Genomic DNA, 19,023 nt, shown 5'->3' on the forward strand with positions numbered 1-19,023 from the left:
TCTAAGGAATCACAGCAGGGCTATGGGCAGACAGGTACAGTTAGATACCGGCATAAAAGTCATTTCCAGTATATTCTTCTAAATAGACACCATGAATGATAGTGTGAAAATTAGTATTTGATACACTGCTGAGTTTGCAAGTTTTCCCACCTACAAAGAATGGAGAGATCTAATTTTTATCGTAGGTACACTTCAACTGTGAGAGAAAGAATCTTAAAAAATATATAATTATTTCAGGCAATAAAGTGCAATTTAATTAAAATCGTACAATGTGACTGTTTTTTTTTTTGTTTTTAGATTCTGTCTCTCACAGCTGAAGTGTACCTACGATAAAAATTACAGACCTTTTCATTTTTTGCAGGTGGAAGAACTTGCAATATCGGCAGTGTAGCAAATACTTATTTTCCCCACTGTATAATAACCAGAAATTACTGCTAAAGAGTTAAACATAATAGGACAGCAATAGAAACTAATCAAAACTCAAAAGGTTCAGGTTAAAATGTAAAGAAAAGTGAGAAAGTATGGCATTCTGCCAACGTGTGTAAATGTGTCATCTACTCATAATCCGCTACGCGCCACCCAGAAACTTAAGCCTGGCCATTGCGAGCCAAGAACGACATAATTGCATGTTAAATTTGTACTATTTAACCATAATATCCCCAACTTTATGTCAACCAGAAAGCTGTAAAATATCCTAAAATCATCCATTGTTCATAATACGTTTGTGCAAACCACCGTTGTAATTTTAATGGTCTATGCACTGTGTGTAAAACCAGTTCTGATTCAATGCCTATGTCCATTTAAATGCATTATATTCTTAGATTTTCTGCAGGCTAAATCAGGCCTTACTCAGTAGATGGCTATCGGCCAAGTGATGCATTGGCCAACACTCCCAAACACAGAAGCGCTCATTGGGCAGAGCGCTCCTGTGTTCTGTATGATAGAACGTCAGCTGGCTTCTTATCTCACTGAGAACAAGGTCATCGGTAGTCCAAAATGGGACATGCACAATCGTCATCGTTCTCAACCATTAGTCATCCAGCGCCCCCATACACATGTCAATTGATCAACCTACGTGTAATGTGTATAGGAGCTCATAGTGTGAGATGACCAGTATACTAACCGCCATTCTACATGTGGTGCCTATCACTATTGAACATTACAAAATCCTAATAGGATACCTTAGATATATCTCTGTATGACCTAGATTTTATATTTATTGAATTCAGTGGTATTCTACAAGCAAAGTTTTAGGGAAAGAACAACTCCAACTTAAAGTATCCGAAGGAGCACCAGGTGGTGTCACATGGGGCCCTAGCAGCTCCTTAGTAAGGAGTCCACGATGCTTTACTCAATCACTTTATAGCAGATCACAACGGTGTTTGACGGACCTCAATCACTACATCGCACTATAAGTTTTGGGAGAACAAGAGGCATCGAATTCATTAGGAGGCAAACGCCACTTCATGAGTTCGGTACCTCTTCTAAGTGGTGTCTACCTCCGGGTGCAACGCTAGAAATGCTACTGTGGCGTAAATGACTTGATGTTATTATCCCCTCAGTCTACTGGAGTCCTGATGTTGTCTCCACTGTTTCTACAGCAAGAATAGCACAGCATTCGACGTCACTTATAGCAGAAAAGCAGATGGAATTGTGATCAGAACAATTTTAAAAAAAATAAATAAAACTTTTCATTAAAGAATCAATAGACAAAGTAAAGTTTAAAACTAGCAGGGAATCTTTAGAGCTATACCCACTACTTATTAAAAAAAAAATCTAGATATTCCTGAAGGTCACTAAACAGCCACGTAATCTAAGTGGCTGCACTGTCTATGCACAGATTTGATATTTACTATTTTTATTAGTCACTTTAATCACACAAGACTTTCTCAATTGTCTTTACTGTTTCACATTCTTTGTTGAGATTCATTACTATGGAAATCACTCGGATATCCTAATAATATACTTACCACTTGCATGGCTGAACTCCTCGGGGGATGCGGCTCTATTAACAGCTGCGATGGGGTTTGTCCAAAGCTACGAATTTGAGCTTCCACACCCTTCAACAATAGAAGAGGAAGAGTAATAAAATCGAGTTAAATATGAAATCAAGATAATCATCAAAAACGAATTAAAATAATCAGCATTCTAGAATTTAATCATATGCAAAAGTAGACTTATCTCATTGGGGGCTAAGTCCTGTACTTGGCACGGGTATGTAGGGTGAAGTCATTTTAGGAGTATACCGTAGATCATATTTCCATAAGAAACACTGAAAAACTTCTCTGTCCCGCTATGTGATATTAAACAGAAACATTCTATGCTATAACAATCAGGAATCACACACTTCAGCTGATATTGGCCCAAATATGCACAGATAAACTGTCACAATATACAGGAAATACCTCCTGAAGCCACTGAACCTGTTAAAATGCAAAAATTAAAATCCATAACAAATATGTAAGATTTTTTTTTTAATTAAGAATGGCCATTTATAAACCTGAATGCAGACTTCTTTCTAGTAACCCAAGGTTCAGTCCAGGTCCAGGAGGATAGTACTTAATCTTTATATGCCCCACAACAAGTTCAATTTCCACAGGAGCATGACTGGGCCGTGTCCCCTGCATACCGTGGAATATGTTGCTGAGCAATAGCATGAGCACATGCTAGGTAAACGGCATGCTGAAAAAATATGGTTAGGTCTTGAAAGATTCTCCTGATAGTTAATGTGGCAATTTAACTGCATGAGAAAATGGTGCTTTCTAAGAATGAATTAAACTTTAATATGTTTGTTCTAGTCTTTCAGGAAAATCTGGTCCCTAATAATGCCTTAGCCTTCCAGTCCATCACATAGCACGTAGTTATTCAACCAACTCGGCACTGGACAACTAAACTGAGAGCGCAAAGAAACTTCTTGAAACCGTGCAAACTTTAAGCGGGCAAGTTATTGCTGAATACTCTACCATTAAATGCTCATTCAGTGGAAATATTTTTCAAAAATATGAATTTATATTTAAAAACAGCTTTCCGATAATTTGGGCAAATTTGTACTTGAAGACTCTCACAAGGTGGTCAATCAATAAGTGTTGCCCCATTCATGCAGTGAGATGATGACTTACTTCTCTTAAGAGGAGAGGAGGATATTGAGCTCACCAAGCCTTGCAGTAAAAAGCTGGAGGTTGAAATCAGTGTGGCGGGTGCCGATCCCACTGGTGAAGTTCAACCAAGTAGTGAAATTGTGAGAAGGAAAAAAAAAATCAACACATCCATCCAACAAGAAATATTTGATATAGTTTATTCATTGCTGGATGGATGTGCCGATATTTTCCTCCTCACAATTTTATTCCTTTTAGATGCCCTGACTGAATGGAACAACATTTTGGCAAATAGACTTTCCATCTTCAATTTGGGGAAAAGTGGTTGTACAATTATCCTTCAGTCTTAAGCAGCAAATATTCAAGTCACATCTCTGACCAACAGACAATTTGGGCAAAACCCCACAGCAGTGGTACCCAACAGTTAGCCTAATAGTGGAATACGGAAACCCCATATTTAAATATATTTTTGAATTAAGTTTCTGCAGTTGTTTTATTGTAACAATATTTTCTCTTTATTATGATTTCTCTTTACTTAATGGTAGTTCAAAGAAGAACCTGAAATTTGGGCTGAGAACAGTCCATGTTGTGGTTGATCGTTCATTTTCCAAGTACACCGAGCTAATGATTGCACACTATGTGAAAAACACTGCACATATGGATGCAGTTAGAATAAATACATAGTTTTGTAACTTTTCCTCTGCAGACACAAAATCGCTTTTTTTTTCCAAGACTGTCTGATGGCACCAAGGCCATGAATAGAGAAATAAAAGCAGACCAACTATAATAGGAAAGGGCAAGATGCTGTGCAATAGTCATTTTATAGGCAATCTAATCCATAAAAGCTTCAGGACTCCTCATATATTGAAAATAGCCATTAAACAGTAAAATCTCTAATACGAGGTACAACAATAAAATGCATAATTAAGTTGCTAACTCATGACTTTTCAGCCAGAAGTGGATTACTCTGAATGCCAGGAAAGAAAAGTGTAATAGGACATTGTCCTCTATACCGCTAGGAGGAGAGTGACAAATCTATAAAACCTATATAGATAGTGTACGTGTGTGTGTGTGTGTGTGTGTGTGTGTGTGTGTGTGTGTGTGTGTGTGTGTGTGTGTGTGAGAGAGAGAGTGTGTGTGTGTGTGTGTGTAAACCGTATATACTTGAGTATAAGCTGACCCCACTAATTTTGCCACAAAAAACTGGGAAAACTTAATGACTTGAGTATAAGCCTAGGGTGGAAAATGCAGCAGTTACCAGTAAATGTCAAAAGTAAAAATAGATACCAATAAAAGTAAAATTAATTGAGAAATCAGAAGGTTAAGTGTTTTTGAATATCCATATTGAATCAGGAGCCCCATATAATGCTCTATAAAGTTTATGATGGGCCCCATAAGATGCTCCATATTAAAATATGCCCCATATAATCCTGCATAAAGGTTAATAATGGCCCCATAAGATGCTCCATAGACACATTTGCCCAATATAATGCTGCACAAATGTTGATTATGGCCCCATAAGATGCTTCATAAAGATATTTGCCCCATATAGTGCTGCACAAACGTTATGGCCCCATACAGTGCTGCACAAACGTTATGGCCCCATACAGTGCTGCACAAACATTATGGCCCCATATAGTGCTGCACAAACGTTATGGCTCCATATAGTGCTGCACAAACGTTATGGCCCCATATAGTGCTGCACAAACGTTATGGCCCCATACAGTGCTGCACAAACGTTATGGCCCCATACAGTGCTGCACAAACATTATGGCCCCATATAGTGCTGCACAAAAGTTATGGCCCCATATAGTGCTGCACAAACGTTATGGCCCCATACAGTGCTGCACAAACGTTATGGCCCCATACAGTGCTGCACAAACGTTATGGCCCCATGCAGTGCTGCACAAACGTTATGGCCCCATCCAGTGCTGCACAAACATTATGGCCCCTTACAGTGCTGCACAAAATTTTTGCTACTTGGCAGCCAACCCCTCTAATGTTTGGGCGAGTGGGTGGTTGCTCTCATCAGTAGCTTGCACCTGTGCTGCTTTAGCATTTATTATCGGGGGCCTGCTGCACCCTGTGAGTGCATTTGTCATTTGACAAGGTTTTGGTGAGTCTGCTCTTCATGTTGTGTTTTTTTTTTTTAGTTTTTCTATGTTAGCCGTTTTTGATATTAGAGTAGGACTTGCAAGTTGATGAGGACCCTTGACGTTGGGTTGCAAGCTTATCCATTTTGGCCAAAATTGTAACTAATACCTCATCTAATGTATTAAATACATTATTTAATTTTTCATCTTTTTTGCACATTTTATCATCTTTTTGCAGGATACGTCAGGGCCCCTTTATGTTATTCCTTGAGTGTTGCATGTATATATACATGAGAGCAAATATATATATTTGCTCTCATCAGTAGCTTGCACTTGTACTGCTTTAGCATATATTATCGGGGGCCTGCTGCACCCTGCGAGTGCATTTGTCATTTGCATTTGTCGAGGTTTTGGTGAGTCTGTTCTTGTGTTTTTTGTTTTTTTTTAGTTTTTCTATGTTACCGGTTTTCAACAACTTTTGGGGTCCAATTTCTCCTGTTACCCTTGTGAAAATATAAACTTGGGGGCTAAAAAATCTTTTTTGTGGAGAAAAAAAACATTTTTTATTTTCACGACTCTATATTATAAACTTCTGTTTAGCACTCGGGCATTTAAAGTTCTCACCACACATCTGGGTAAGTTCCTTGGGGGGGTCTAGTTTCCAAAATGGGGTCACTTGTGGGGGGTTTCTACTGTTTAGGTGCATTAGAGGCTCTGCAAACGCAACGTAACACCCGCAGACCATTTTATCAAAGTCTGCATTCCAAAATGGCGCCCCTTCCCTTCCGAGCTCTGCCATGCGCCCAAACATTGGTTCCCCCCACATATGGGGTATCAGCCTACTCAGCATAAATTGCACAATAAATTTTGGGGTTCAATTTCTCCTGTTACCCTAGTGAAAGTAAAAATTTGGGGGTGAAAAGATCATTTTTGTGGAAAAAATGATTTTTTTTTTAAATTTTCATGGCTCTACATTATAAACTTCTGTGACGCAGTTGGGGGTTCATAGTGCTCACCACACATCTAGATAAGCTCTTTGGGGGGGTCTAGTTTTCAAAATGGGGTCACTTGTGGGGGTTCCTACTGTTTAGGTACATCAGGAGCTCTGCAAATGCAACATGACGCCCGCAGACCATCCCATAAAAGTCTGCATTCCAACGGCGCTCCTTCCCTTCTGAGCCCCGATGTGTGTCCAAACAGTGCCCCTCCCCACATATGGAGTATCAGCATACTCAGGACAAACTGGTCAACAAATTTTGGGGTCCAATGTCTCCTCTTACCCTTGTGAAAATAAAAATTTAGGGGCAAAAAGATAATTTTTGTAGAAAAAATGTGATTTTTTATTTTCACGGCTCTACGTTATAAACTTCTGTGAAACTCTTGGGGGTTCAAAGTGCTCACCACGCATCTAGGTAAGTTCCTTAAGGGGTCTAGTTTCCAAAACGGTGTCACTTGTGGAGCGTTTCCACTGTTTAGGCACATCAGGGGCTCTCTAAACATGACATGGCGTCCAATCTCAATTCCAGCCAATTCTGTATTGAAAAAGTCAAACAGCGCTCCTTCTCTTCCAAGCTCTGCGGTGCGCCCAAACAGTGGTTTACCCCCACATATGGGGTATCGGCGTATTCAGGAGAAATTGCACAACAAAATGTATGGTTAAATTTCTGTTTTTACACTTGTGAAAATAAAAAAAAATGGTTCTGAAGTAAAATGTTTGCAAAAAAAGTTAAATGTTCATTTTTTCCTTCCACATTGTTTCAGTTCCTGTGAAGCACGTAAAGGGTTAATAAACTTCTTGAATGTGGTTTTGAGCACCTTGAGGGGTGCAGTTTTTAGAATGGTGTCACACTTGGTTATTTTCTATCATATAGAGCCCTCAAAATGACTTCAAATGTGATGTGGTCCCTAAAAAAAAGGTGTTGTAAAAATGAGAAATTGCTGGTCAACTTTTAACCCTTATAACTCCCTAACAAAATAAAATTTTGTTTCCAAAATTGTGCTGATGTAAAGTAGACATGTGGGAAATGTTATTTATTAACTAGTTTTTGTGACATATCTCTCTGATTTAAGGGCATAAAAATACAAAGTTTGAAAATTGCTAAATTTTAAAAATTTTCGCCATATTTCCGTTTTTTTTCATAATCGCAAGTAATATCGAAGAAATGTTACCACTAACATGAAGTACAATATGTCACGAAAAAACAACCTCTGAGCTGGATGTGTTAAAGCGTTCCAGAGTTATAACCTCAAAGTGACAGTGGTCAGAATTGTAAAAATTGGCTCGGTCATTGAGTACCAAATTGGCTGTCACTAAGGGGTTAAACAGTCCATGCTGTTTATTTACATGTCATAAACCACCATGTTACACATCACATACGTATAGTTCATATAATACACGGCTTCCTTCATTGACAGACACTACACCCGCCAGTCCCCCTCTGACTAGTTCCCGGGGGTGTCCGTGCACTGAATCAATGTCTCTACTCACATAGCACGACATTAAGTTGCAGTCTCTAAATACGCCGGACCTCACTTCATCCAGTTACCGTGGGAGACTACACAGTTCACTAACTTCCATGGAACATCATATGCACCAACAGTCTGTTCCACTGGCAGATACTCGTCTGCCCATAACCCCCTTTATCTGGAGTTACCTTACAGGAGCTCCTGCTCCACATGCTGACTCCTTGTCAGTCCTCTCTCCCAGGGAAGCTGCCTAACTGGGATCACTATCCTGGACAATGCCTTGCTCACTAGGCCACCCGACAGTTCCAGACCCACAGAAGGACGGTAGCTTCCCCAACACAGTAGCCATGACAGGCTCTGCAGGACCATGGCCTCTCCCCGTGCTCTTCAGGAATCCAGTCCTACTCCCAGGACCTTCCAACACAGAGGCATCCAGGCCCACAGCCTCTCTGTGTGCTATTCAGGACATCCGTCCTACTCCCAGGACCGCCCAACACACAAGCCTTCAGGTCTATGGCCTCTCCATGTGCTGTTCAGGAATCCAGTCCTACTCCCAGGACATTCCAACACACAGGCCTTCAGGACCATTCAGGTCCAAACACTCTGACCATGTGACCAGACCTCAGTCACATTTTATCACTGCAGCCACCCCCATAGGTGGGATGTGTGTGTGTGGTTGGTCCGACCCGCCCAACTCTCCGACTAACCCTGTAAGCCTCCCTTTTTATAAACTACAAAAACACTTGTGGGACTACAGGTCTCAGAACAGCGCAGAAAATCTCCTCTGCGACACATACCGGCCATTAACCGACAGCCATGCACTCCCACGGCCTCAATACGCCTCCGTGCGTATTCTGAGAACATACAGCACCCCTTAGATGTAACAGGGACCACTGCATCACAATATATATATATATATACACATACATACAGTATATAAATATATATGTATATATATATATATGTACACATTAGCAATATCCATGTATTAGCATTCATACGTATACTTAAGTACACACATGGACACAAGCATAGTACGTGCATATGTACAAAGGTACACATTACACATGTGGCACGTATATCTGGAATTTAATATCTCTACAGATTAAAAATTTCACGACCAAAATAACTTTTTGGTTTTATTCCAAAGTTTTCTTTATTTTTTCATACAGTTAATCATATATAAGGTCTTGTCTTTTTGTGAGATTGGCAGGCACCTTTTTTTAGATTTAATTTTAACATACACATTACGTGCATATTAACTTATTGTGGGGAAAAAAAAATTACATTACAGAAATACTAAATATATGTCTGTTAGTTATTTACTAGTTCATTTATTTTTTTTTAACAGTGTAATACATATGGAGTTGTTCTTATGGTTTTCTTTTAGTAACTTTATAGACAATTTTCAGGATTTTTTAAAAAAATTTTTTAACCCCTAATGTACTTGTGTATATACAGCTCTGGCAAAAATTAAGAGACCACCACATCAAAAACTTTTAATGGGTTTAAATTTTGACCATTTTTCTTTGTCAGAAAAAAATACAAAATGTATTGCTTGAAAATTTGGAGACATGTTGTCAGAAGTTTATAGACTAAAAGAACAATTTACATTTGACTCAAAAATATACCTATAAAGAGAAAAATCAGACAAACTGAACATTTTGCAGTGGTCTCTTAATTTTTGCCAGAGCTGTATATGAATATCCATGTACAAGTACATCATGCCAGTATAGAAGAATACTATTCAGATCTTTAGGCTGAGGAAATTCTCTTACACTTAACAATGCCGCCAGTGGCTCATTGTAAGGGCTCGCTCACACTAGGTTATAACACGGCCAAGTGCTTTCCAATAATTTATCCTACAGCACTCGGCCCAGTATTATACTATGGGGCACTGCCGATCAGCGACTTTTGTCTTGTGCCGAAATGGCATGAGAAGAAAATAAATTGCAACATGCTCCAAGTGCATCTGAGAATTGGATCATGCACAACCATTACAGCAGACACAGAGAATGGATGAGATTGAGAAATTAAGCTCTGTTTTCTTCGCCTCTGTGCTGTGATTCACTCATGTGAGAGAATCAGATCACAGTATCGTGACATTCTGCCCAAACTCTAACAGTAATTAGCATAACTGGCCCAATACTCATGCATGAGAGAATCAACAGCCATGTGACCCTCTCAATGTTTCGTCTTTTTGTTCTATAGCAGAGTATGAATCTCGGGTAAGATTTGCTACTTGAAAAACAAATATTTAAAAGCATCCAGCTTGGGAGATGGATTTAGGTGTATGGAGGTGTCTGTACACCCGGTCTACACGTGGAGACAATCACCACCATACCATCCTTTGTACAAATCCACACACATATCAGAACACCTTACCCTCTTCATGAGGTTTGTCCACCTCGGTTTCAAACCTTCTGATGCTATTTTTCACTATTATAAGCAGTTGAAATACATTACGCCTCCTCTTTTATGGTATTATCCCATATACCCATTAGATAGTTGGTTAGTCCAATCAAAATCGGCAGGCTTAGCCAACCTTAAAGGGAACCTGTCACCTGAATTTGGCAGGACTGGTTTTGGGTCATATGGGCGGAGTTTTCGGGTGTTTGATTCACCCTTTCCTTACCCGCTGGCTGCATGCTGGCTGCAATATTGGATTGAAGTTCATTCTCTGTCCTCCATAGTACACGCCTGCGCAAGGCAAGATTGCTTTGCGCAGGCGTGCACTATGGAGGACAGAGAATGAACTTCAATCCAATATTGCAACCAGCATGCAGCCAGCGGGTAAGGAAAGGGTGAATCAAACACCCGAAAACTCCGCCCATATGACCCAAAACAAGTCCCGCCAAATTCAGGTGACAGAGTCCCTTTAATGTGATGTGGACCCTTTTACATTGATTTGTAGACCAACAGATACACTCTTGGTTGTCCCTGTTAATATACTTTTAATTATGTATTTCTTTAATTTATTTAAATTTTCTTACATTTGAGGTAATAAGAAAACATTACTGTTTGAAACAGATATAAACTGCTTTTTCCATTAACTTATATAAGCAAGGTATGTAAACCCTCTAAAAATGATAGTAGTTAAGGAAGAGTATGTTAAGGATATACAACAATGAGACATTCCAATGTCTAGATAGAATACTATTAAAGACCTGCCTTGCTCTTGACTCTTACATCTGTAATCCAACTGAAATATAATCCTGACTGTCAATCTGAGTCAAACCAGCTAGTGAAAGCAGACACAAGCAACAGAAACAAATGTCACTCTATAGCATTCAGAGGCAGCGAGTCCATGGAGAATTTCAAACAGTATCTATGTCTAAGTCTGATGTGTTTTTACAAAACACCTACTGCTTTGGCTACCAGACATACAATGATAATGAAGGAAGAAAACAAAAGTGAGCAAGCTTGAGGTTCTGGCGAGATCACCAATCTTTTTCCTTTGCAATATTCTTGATATTGTAGCAAAGGGGTATTAAATTAACTAAAAATTCAAAGTCCGAAATCATTGTGATGGAGGGGATGAAAGTTTCACCGATTCCCTTGTTGTTGGAGGTGTCTGGGTGCTGCTTGATTCCCAGATTTTTGCTGTCAGCCAAACATGGGTATGTGGATTATAAGCCAACCATGGAAACATGTCTAATTCTTTTTTACCTTTACATCTGCAGTCTGGGGATGGTTATGAAGCCCCATACACATGCAGGTTGGACGGAAACTTATGTAATGTGGATTGTATCTGTTTAAAATAATAGATCAGAACCTAGACAACAAATGAGAGTTGACTTTACATCTAAGACCTCTTTAGAGATCAATAACTTTAATTTGTGTCTATTGTGTGTCTGAGGGCACTATTCTTAAAACTGATCATGAACAATGGCCAAATACAATGATCAAGACAAATAATACATTGTACATGGAGAAATATTGAGCATTTTGAATGCGAACACCAAGTTTCAAAAAATGCAAATCAAATTTAGAGCTTTTATAATTATACAAAATTTCCTTACTCTAAACTTCCTTAGTCTAATAGTAATGTAATAGTAATGTAACACTTTGGTGCCACAATAATACACTAAACCCAGCAACATAACTAAGTGGCCACAGGAGTTTTACATGTCACCGTGTAAGCCAGAACAAGCACTTTTCTTCGTTACGATCAGTTACATGTCAAATATAATCCTACTCATCGGCTTCTACGTTGTGTCTGACCGTTTATACAACTACGGAAGAAAAGTTGAGTAACATATTTCCTTAAGCATTTAACAAATGTTAACAATGCTATAAAGACTGATGTTGTTTATACTTGAAAGAAAGATTAACGGCAAACCAGTGTTCTGGAGTCATGTTGGGACTGAAATAACCTTTAAATTCTTATGTGAAACTATTTTGAGGAGTAAAAGAAAAAAAAACTGTATATATTACATAAACTCCAGCATACGGTCTATAAAGATCGGCCTTTTAGAAGGGGATTTTTCCCTTTACAATAATTTCAGTAATTGCTAAATTGCTTCATTTTTCCTATGTATCCCTTCTGCACATATTACTTCATTAATACTATAATTTTGAGGCCCAAAATGTTGTTAGTCTAGAGCAGGGGTCCCCAACCTGTAGCTCGGGAGCCACATGTGGCTCGCGGTCCCATGAATTGTGGCTCGTGGCTGTCTGCCATCTTGGTGCATTAGCTCCAGATTTAGTAAACTGGTATGAAGAGCACATCTCAAAATTGTGAACTTTGTGAGTGGCCCTGCAGAGAAGAGCTGATTTGGGTACACTTCTACTGGTCTTGGGGGTTTAGAGATAATTTTAGTTTGGTACGATGGAGACAGGATGATACTACCGGTCAGAGGAGGTGCCTGAAGCTGGATGTGATTGTGTTGGGAGTGCGTGATGGAAGAATGCTGAATGGGGGTTTGGTGGTAACCTCTGGATCTTGGTATACCGCTTTAGCGCTATTTGTGTGGAAAAGATTTGGTTATCATTATACCCATAATAGGGGGGTTGGTTGCCACTACTGTGAGGGGAGCAGGAGATGGATGTGGCTTGCGACCCTCTTGCAGAGCTGAATGTGGCTCTCAAAGTCAGAAAGGTTGGGGACCACTGGTCTAGAGGGTGAACTTGTATCTTTGTAGGCTGTGACCTTCATTTTCTGGATGCTGTATTATATCTGTGAGACAGTTCTAGGAGAAGTTCCAATTACATTACAACTGATTATCCAGATTCGTGATACATAGATAAATAAAAATGTGTATAATAACCTGTCTTTGTAATTTCTGATTGGTGGCCAATGTCCAAGTGGTACTGGTGGCTGGCCTCATCTTTAAGATGATCTCCCAACTTTTCTTTGTATACCGTAAGTAAGAAGGCTGGCATTTTGGATGTAACCTTGTAATTATAAGTGTGAGTACGTTTGTAGTCTCTACTGACTAGTGAAGGCTTAGAACCCCTCTGCATGATCTGAAGACCCACGTATGAGGCATTGTCTATACCAGCGTTTTTTAAACCCCATCCTCTCGGCCCCCCAACACATCATGTTTTCAAAATTTACTTAGTACTGCAGAGGTGAGAGAACCTGTGGTAGTTTCTGATTCCTTGATAATTCCATCACCTAAACAATACTAAGGAAATCCTGAAAACATGACGTGAGGCGACTGGAGTTTGGGAAAACACTCATCTGTACTATTCAAAAGACAGAAGCATTATTCCAATACGTGCAGAATGTGTAAATTTATCAACAATAAATAGAAAGCGTGATCTAAAAAAGAAAAAAAACAAAAACAGAAAACTTAGGTGACTGCAGTTAACCCTCCATTTGAACCTGTTCTATATCCCCCAAAAAATGCAAAGCACAACATTCTGATGACAAAAAAACCAATGTGTGCACGAGATTGCTGAAATCTCATAGGCTTTGCTGGTATTGTAAAACACAGGTGAAAATTAGCATAAAAAGAGGCATTTTTGCCCATTGTGATCTTAGCATTACCCTGTAACTATAATTTTACAGAATGCATGTCAACATGGTTTAGAAGTGGGGCAATATTCAAAGATTGAGACCAGTTTAGCTTTAGGACAGTTTCACCAACACTTCTTTTGGAGCAGTGTCAAACCCAACTTTACCCACCCTACATCCCAACTGCTATCATAAGAAACAATTATGGGATGAGTCTTCACTTTTTTGTGCGTGGGAACCTGTCTTCTTTTCCCTTCAGATACCATGGGCAGTGGTGTACATTAGTTGGCATGGCAGGGCTTAATGTTTATGGTAAGCGTTACTTATGTAAAACAAGATGGTCCTTGCACACTAAAGTCCCCTATACACAATTGGTATTTGTTGGGTGAACTTATGTTCAGCTAATCGATAGGCCAACAACTATCGCTCCCGGCTCCCCCATACACACTAGCACTCAGCTCAGTCGAGTACGCCAGTGTTTTCAATGAGAGAGCCATTGTCAGACTTGCCAAAACCAAACATGCCGGATCCTTCTCTTCAATTTGTCAGTAGCAATCAGGATGACACTTCTACAAATCAGACTGTCAGCCAATCCTGCAGACATTGACAGGTTTGGTTTATGCTAGTCTAATGCTTAAGGAAGCCTTAAAGCAAACCTTACGGGTATGTGCACATGTTGCGGATTTTGCTGCGGATCCGCAGCGGTTTTGACGCTGCGGATTCGCAGCTGCTTTCCTTGAGTTTACAGTACCATGTAAACCTATGGAAAAGAAAATCCGCAGTGCACATTCTGCTAAAAAAAGGCGCAGAAACGTAGCGATGTTTATTCCGCAGCATGTCCACTCTTTGTGCGGATTCCGCAGCGGTTTACACCTGCTCCAAAATCGGAATATGCAGGTGTAAAACAGCAGGTGAAATCTTAACAAAAACCGCATAAAATCCACAGGTAAAACGCAGTGCTTTTTTACCTGCGGATTTCTCAAAACAGGTGCGGAAAAATCCGCAGAGGTTCCATCTACGTGTGCACATACCCTTAGGCTACGTTTGTACAATGAGCTTTTGATGTTGCAGATTTTCTGCACTATTTTTGCCACTATTAGGTTAGTTTACTTGCATTTTTTTCATTGCATTTTTGACACTTTTTTTTATCTATTGTTGGTTTGTCATGTTTTAAAAATATCTGCTTTGTTTTGATACTTCGTGGTACTTCACTTTCGCAAACTTATCCATTGTAGGGAATCCATTTAAGACGAATGTGCATTTTTTGCCTGAAAATATTTCACAGCCAATGCAAGTCTATGGGAAAAATCTGCACATAAAACCAGCTTACGCTGAGTAAAAAAAAAAAAAAAAAAATGGCACAGTGGGGCATGAAATTTCTCTAAAACCCATCTACTTTGCTGGATCTTGAAAAACAGTACGTTTTTGAAGCAGTGAAAATATGCAGTCATACACCAAATTTTTCATATTAAACAGGATACACCATTCAATAGTAACTGCAGAGCATAATAAAAAAAAGTTCTCTGTTTTGTTTAATTTTGCCTCTCTGTTGCAGATATTTGCAATCAAATATTTGGCACCTACTAAGTTAACTTTAGTTAACAAGTGGGTGTTATTAGAAACTTTTCACTAGGGTGTGTACTTCCGTCTCCTGTATGATGCTGACCAATCAAAAGCAGGCAGTAACTTAGAAGTGCTGAAAGACCTATGATGATGCAATCAGGGTCACATGATCAAAGTCCAGAGGAAGAAACAAAAAAAAAATTTGGGGGTTTGTTTCCACGTTCAGGAAACGCTGCGTTTTTGACGCTGAGGGGATTTCATGAAATGCCGTCTCCACTATGCATTAAAAGACGCATGCGGCATACCCGTGAAAACGCACATGCGGCGCGTCTTAAGAAAGCAGCATGTCCTTACATTGCAGAAACAACGCAAGGACAACGCAGGTGACCTGCCAGTGACCTCAGGTGCAGATTTGGTCAGGATTTTACCTGCATAAAATCCTGACCAAATCCTGATGCAATCCTGAACGTGGACACATACCCTTAGTCCACTCAGTAGCCATCATGTGTCCAGTTAAACATGAAAAATTGAAAGGTCCTCCTTAAGACTGCACATGATAGGTAGTTTATATATTAAGAATTGTAAAAAAATATAATAGTTTTTAGAATGTTGTATGGCAGATTAAATAACTTTAATAAGTCAGTTGATAAATCACTTCGGGTTTGCTTAGTGTTATCTTCTGGTTTTAAAAATCTATTTTAAATTTCCATTTACAAAATAATATTAACTGTAAAGCTAGTGTTTCCTGTATACAAACAAAAGGAAAGAAAATGAAAAGGCATGAACAATAAAATTCACAGGTCCACACAATCTGATCTCAGGCATTAGACATTGTACGTACTTTTTAAAAAGCAAATTTCAACAGTTGCGTAAAAGTTATATTTATGGACACAAATATAAAACAACATACCTCTCTCAGAATAGGATCTGCTATAGAGCTTAGGTTGACAGTGCCTTCATAAGTCAAATAGTAGAATATGTTGAGAGCTCGAACAGCTTCAGGACCCTGCTGCTTGTAGCCAAATATAAGATCAATCCACTGGTGGAGCTGGCAAGAAACAAATTCACTTTCCAAGGCCTGCAAGAAAGGAAGAAAGACATTGTGAACAATGTATTGAAATGAAAAATAAAAATAAAAAACTGATTAAGGAAAAATAAATAAATATACATTATATATATATATATATATATATATATATATATATATATATATATACACATACATATATATATATATATATATATATACACACATATATATAGTATATATCTCCATATATGTATATATTCGTTGAAGAAACTGAAAGTACGGGTGCATACAACTTATAAATAAATAACTGGCTACATAACATCATAAAGATTTTATAAGTTCAGGAGGCAGTGTACTAGCATTGAAGACATGAAAGACTTTACACTAGTCCATTTAGAAACTAGAAAATGTTTTAAATCTTTAATATAGGTCTTTGGTAGGTTGTTATGTATATAGGAGTATTCCGTCATTTAAAATTAAGTAATTTGTATTTGGGAGGACTTAATTTTTGCTTTTCAGCAGTACGTCTCTACGCTTGTTAATAAAAGGAGCCCTTTAAACGTTTTGGTATTTCTGTTTTTCACTCCCCTTCTTCCCAAAGCCATAACTTTTTTCTGTCACTATGACCATGTGGCGGCTTGATTTTTTGCAGGCCGAGTTGTACTTTTGAACGACACCATTGGTTTTACCATATTGTGTACTCAAAAACACTAAACAAATTCCAAGTGCGGTGAAATTGCAAAAAAGTACAATTCCACAACGGTTCCCCGGATTTTTTTTTACCAAGTCCACGAAATGCTATAACAGACCTGCCACTATGATTCTCCAGGTCATTACAAGTTCATAGACACCAAACATGTCTAGGTTCAGGTTCTTTTTTATTTAAGTGGTGAAAAAAATCCAGCGTTATTAAAAAAAAAAAAAAAATTGTGTAATTTTCCGAGACCCGTAGCATCTCCATTTTTCAGGATCTGGGGCCAGGTGAGGGCTTATTTTTTTGAGTGCCGAGAAGTTGTTTTTAATTATACCATTTTGGTGATTCATGAGCTTTTGATCACCCGTTAATGCATTTTAATGCAATGTTGCGGCGACCAAAAAAACATAATTGTGGGGTGTTGGCTTTTTTTTCCCACTACCCCGTTTACCGATCGGATTAATTTTTTTTATAGCTTGATACATCGGGCGATTCTGAACGCGGCAATACCAAATATGTGTATGTTTGATTTTTTTTTTAAAAATGGGGCGAAAGGGGGGCGCATTATTATTATTATTTTTTTACTTTTGGCATGCTTCAATAGTCTCCATGGGAGACTAGAAGCTGCCATAACCCAATCGGCTCTGCTACATAAAGGCAATTATCAGATCGCCTGTATGTAGCAGAATTGTTGACTTGCTATGAGCGCCGACCACTGGGCGGCGCTCATAGCAATCCAGCAGTGACAAACAGAGGTCTGCTGGTCATGCCGACCCATCAGTTACCAACAATCATGTGATGGGATCACCAATGGGCGGGATTTCCGGCACACTTGCTGGAAGCGTGCATTTAATGTCACTGTCAGAGCTTGACAGCAGCATTTAACTAGTTAACAGCCGCGTATGGATCGCGATTCCACCCGCGGCTGTTAGAGGCCCATGTCAGCTGTTCAAAACCGCGAATGTTGTGAAGGGGTTAAGCTATGTCTAGTGAATGTTTTGGTAGTCACTGGAATATGTAAAAATCATTCCAGTTACTACAACACAAAACGACATATGTCTGAATAGAAAAATAGAGCTTAGTCATTAAGGGCAGAAGTGTCTCGGTCCTTAACCCCTTAAGGACAGTGGGATTTTCCTTTTTTGTCTTTTCCTCTCCTTCCCAGAGCCTTTTTCCAACAATATGGCCATGGAAGGGCTTTTTGTTTTGCGGGACGAGTTGTACTGTAGTTTTGAACGTCACCTTTGATTTTTATCATATAATGTACTGGAAAAACGGGAACAAAATGCAAGTGGAATTGTAAAAAAAAGTGCAACTCCATAATTGTTTTTTGGGTTTGTTTTTTATACCATGTTCACTAAACGTTAAAGATGACCTGCTATTTTTCTCCAAGTCATTACGAGTTCATAGACACTAAACATGCATGAATTCTTTTTCATTTAAGTGGTGAAAGAAAATCCAAAGTCTGTATAAAAAAATAAAATAAGTAGCGCCATTTTCATCGACTCGAATTGTCTCCATTTTTCACGATGTTGGGCTGGGTGAGGGCTTATTTTTTTGCACACCAAGCTGACATTTTGTATTGATACCATTTTGAGGTAGATACGATTTGATCGCCTCTTATAGTATTTTATTGCAATGCTCTTGCGACCAAAAAAATGTAATTTTGGCGTTTTAGTTTTTTCTTGTTAAACTGTTTAATGATCGGATTCATGGTTACTGTATTTTTATAAATCAAGTATTTCTGAAAGCAGCTATACCAAATGTATGCATTTTTTATTTGTTTTATTTTGAAAGGGGCAAAAGTGGGGTGATTTGAACTTTTATATTTTTTAAAAAACATTTTCCTCTACTTTTTACTGGCTTCAATAGTCTCTTTTCCTTAGGAGACTTGAAGCTGTGATCATCCGATCACTTGTGCTACACATAGCCTTGCTATGTGTAGCAAAAATTATCACATCCTATGAACGCCGGCCACGGGCCAGCAAACATAGGTGGTTTGCAATTACAAGCATGGGGATTTTCTCCAATCGCCAGTTGTCATGCCAACCCATCGTCGGCCTGCGATCATGTGACAGGGGCCCCGATGGCCGGGGTTTGTAACATGCTTCTTCTAGGTG

General features: G+C 38.9%; 1 protein-coding gene across 1 annotated transcript in view; it reads right to left on the reverse strand.

Moving 5' to 3' along the window:
* The window catches only part of LRBA (LPS responsive beige-like anchor protein), an 825,317-nt gene that overhangs the window by 89,008 nt on the left and 717,286 nt on the right, over positions 1 to 19,023 (reverse strand). Inside the window, exons 47-48 of the mRNA XM_069744053.1 lie at positions 16,090 to 16,257; positions 1,971 to 2,060 (exon numbers count right to left, since the gene is read on the reverse strand). Coding sequence (XP_069600154.1) covers positions 1,971 to 2,060; positions 16,090 to 16,257 — 258 coding nt within the window. The remainder of the gene's footprint in view (positions 1 to 1,970; positions 2,061 to 16,089; positions 16,258 to 19,023) is intronic.

Source organism: Ranitomeya imitator, chromosome 1 (genome assembly GCF_032444005.1).
Source record: "Ranitomeya imitator isolate aRanImi1 chromosome 1, aRanImi1.pri, whole genome shotgun sequence".
Classification (NCBI taxonomy): domain Eukaryota; kingdom Metazoa; phylum Chordata; class Amphibia; order Anura; family Dendrobatidae; genus Ranitomeya; species Ranitomeya imitator.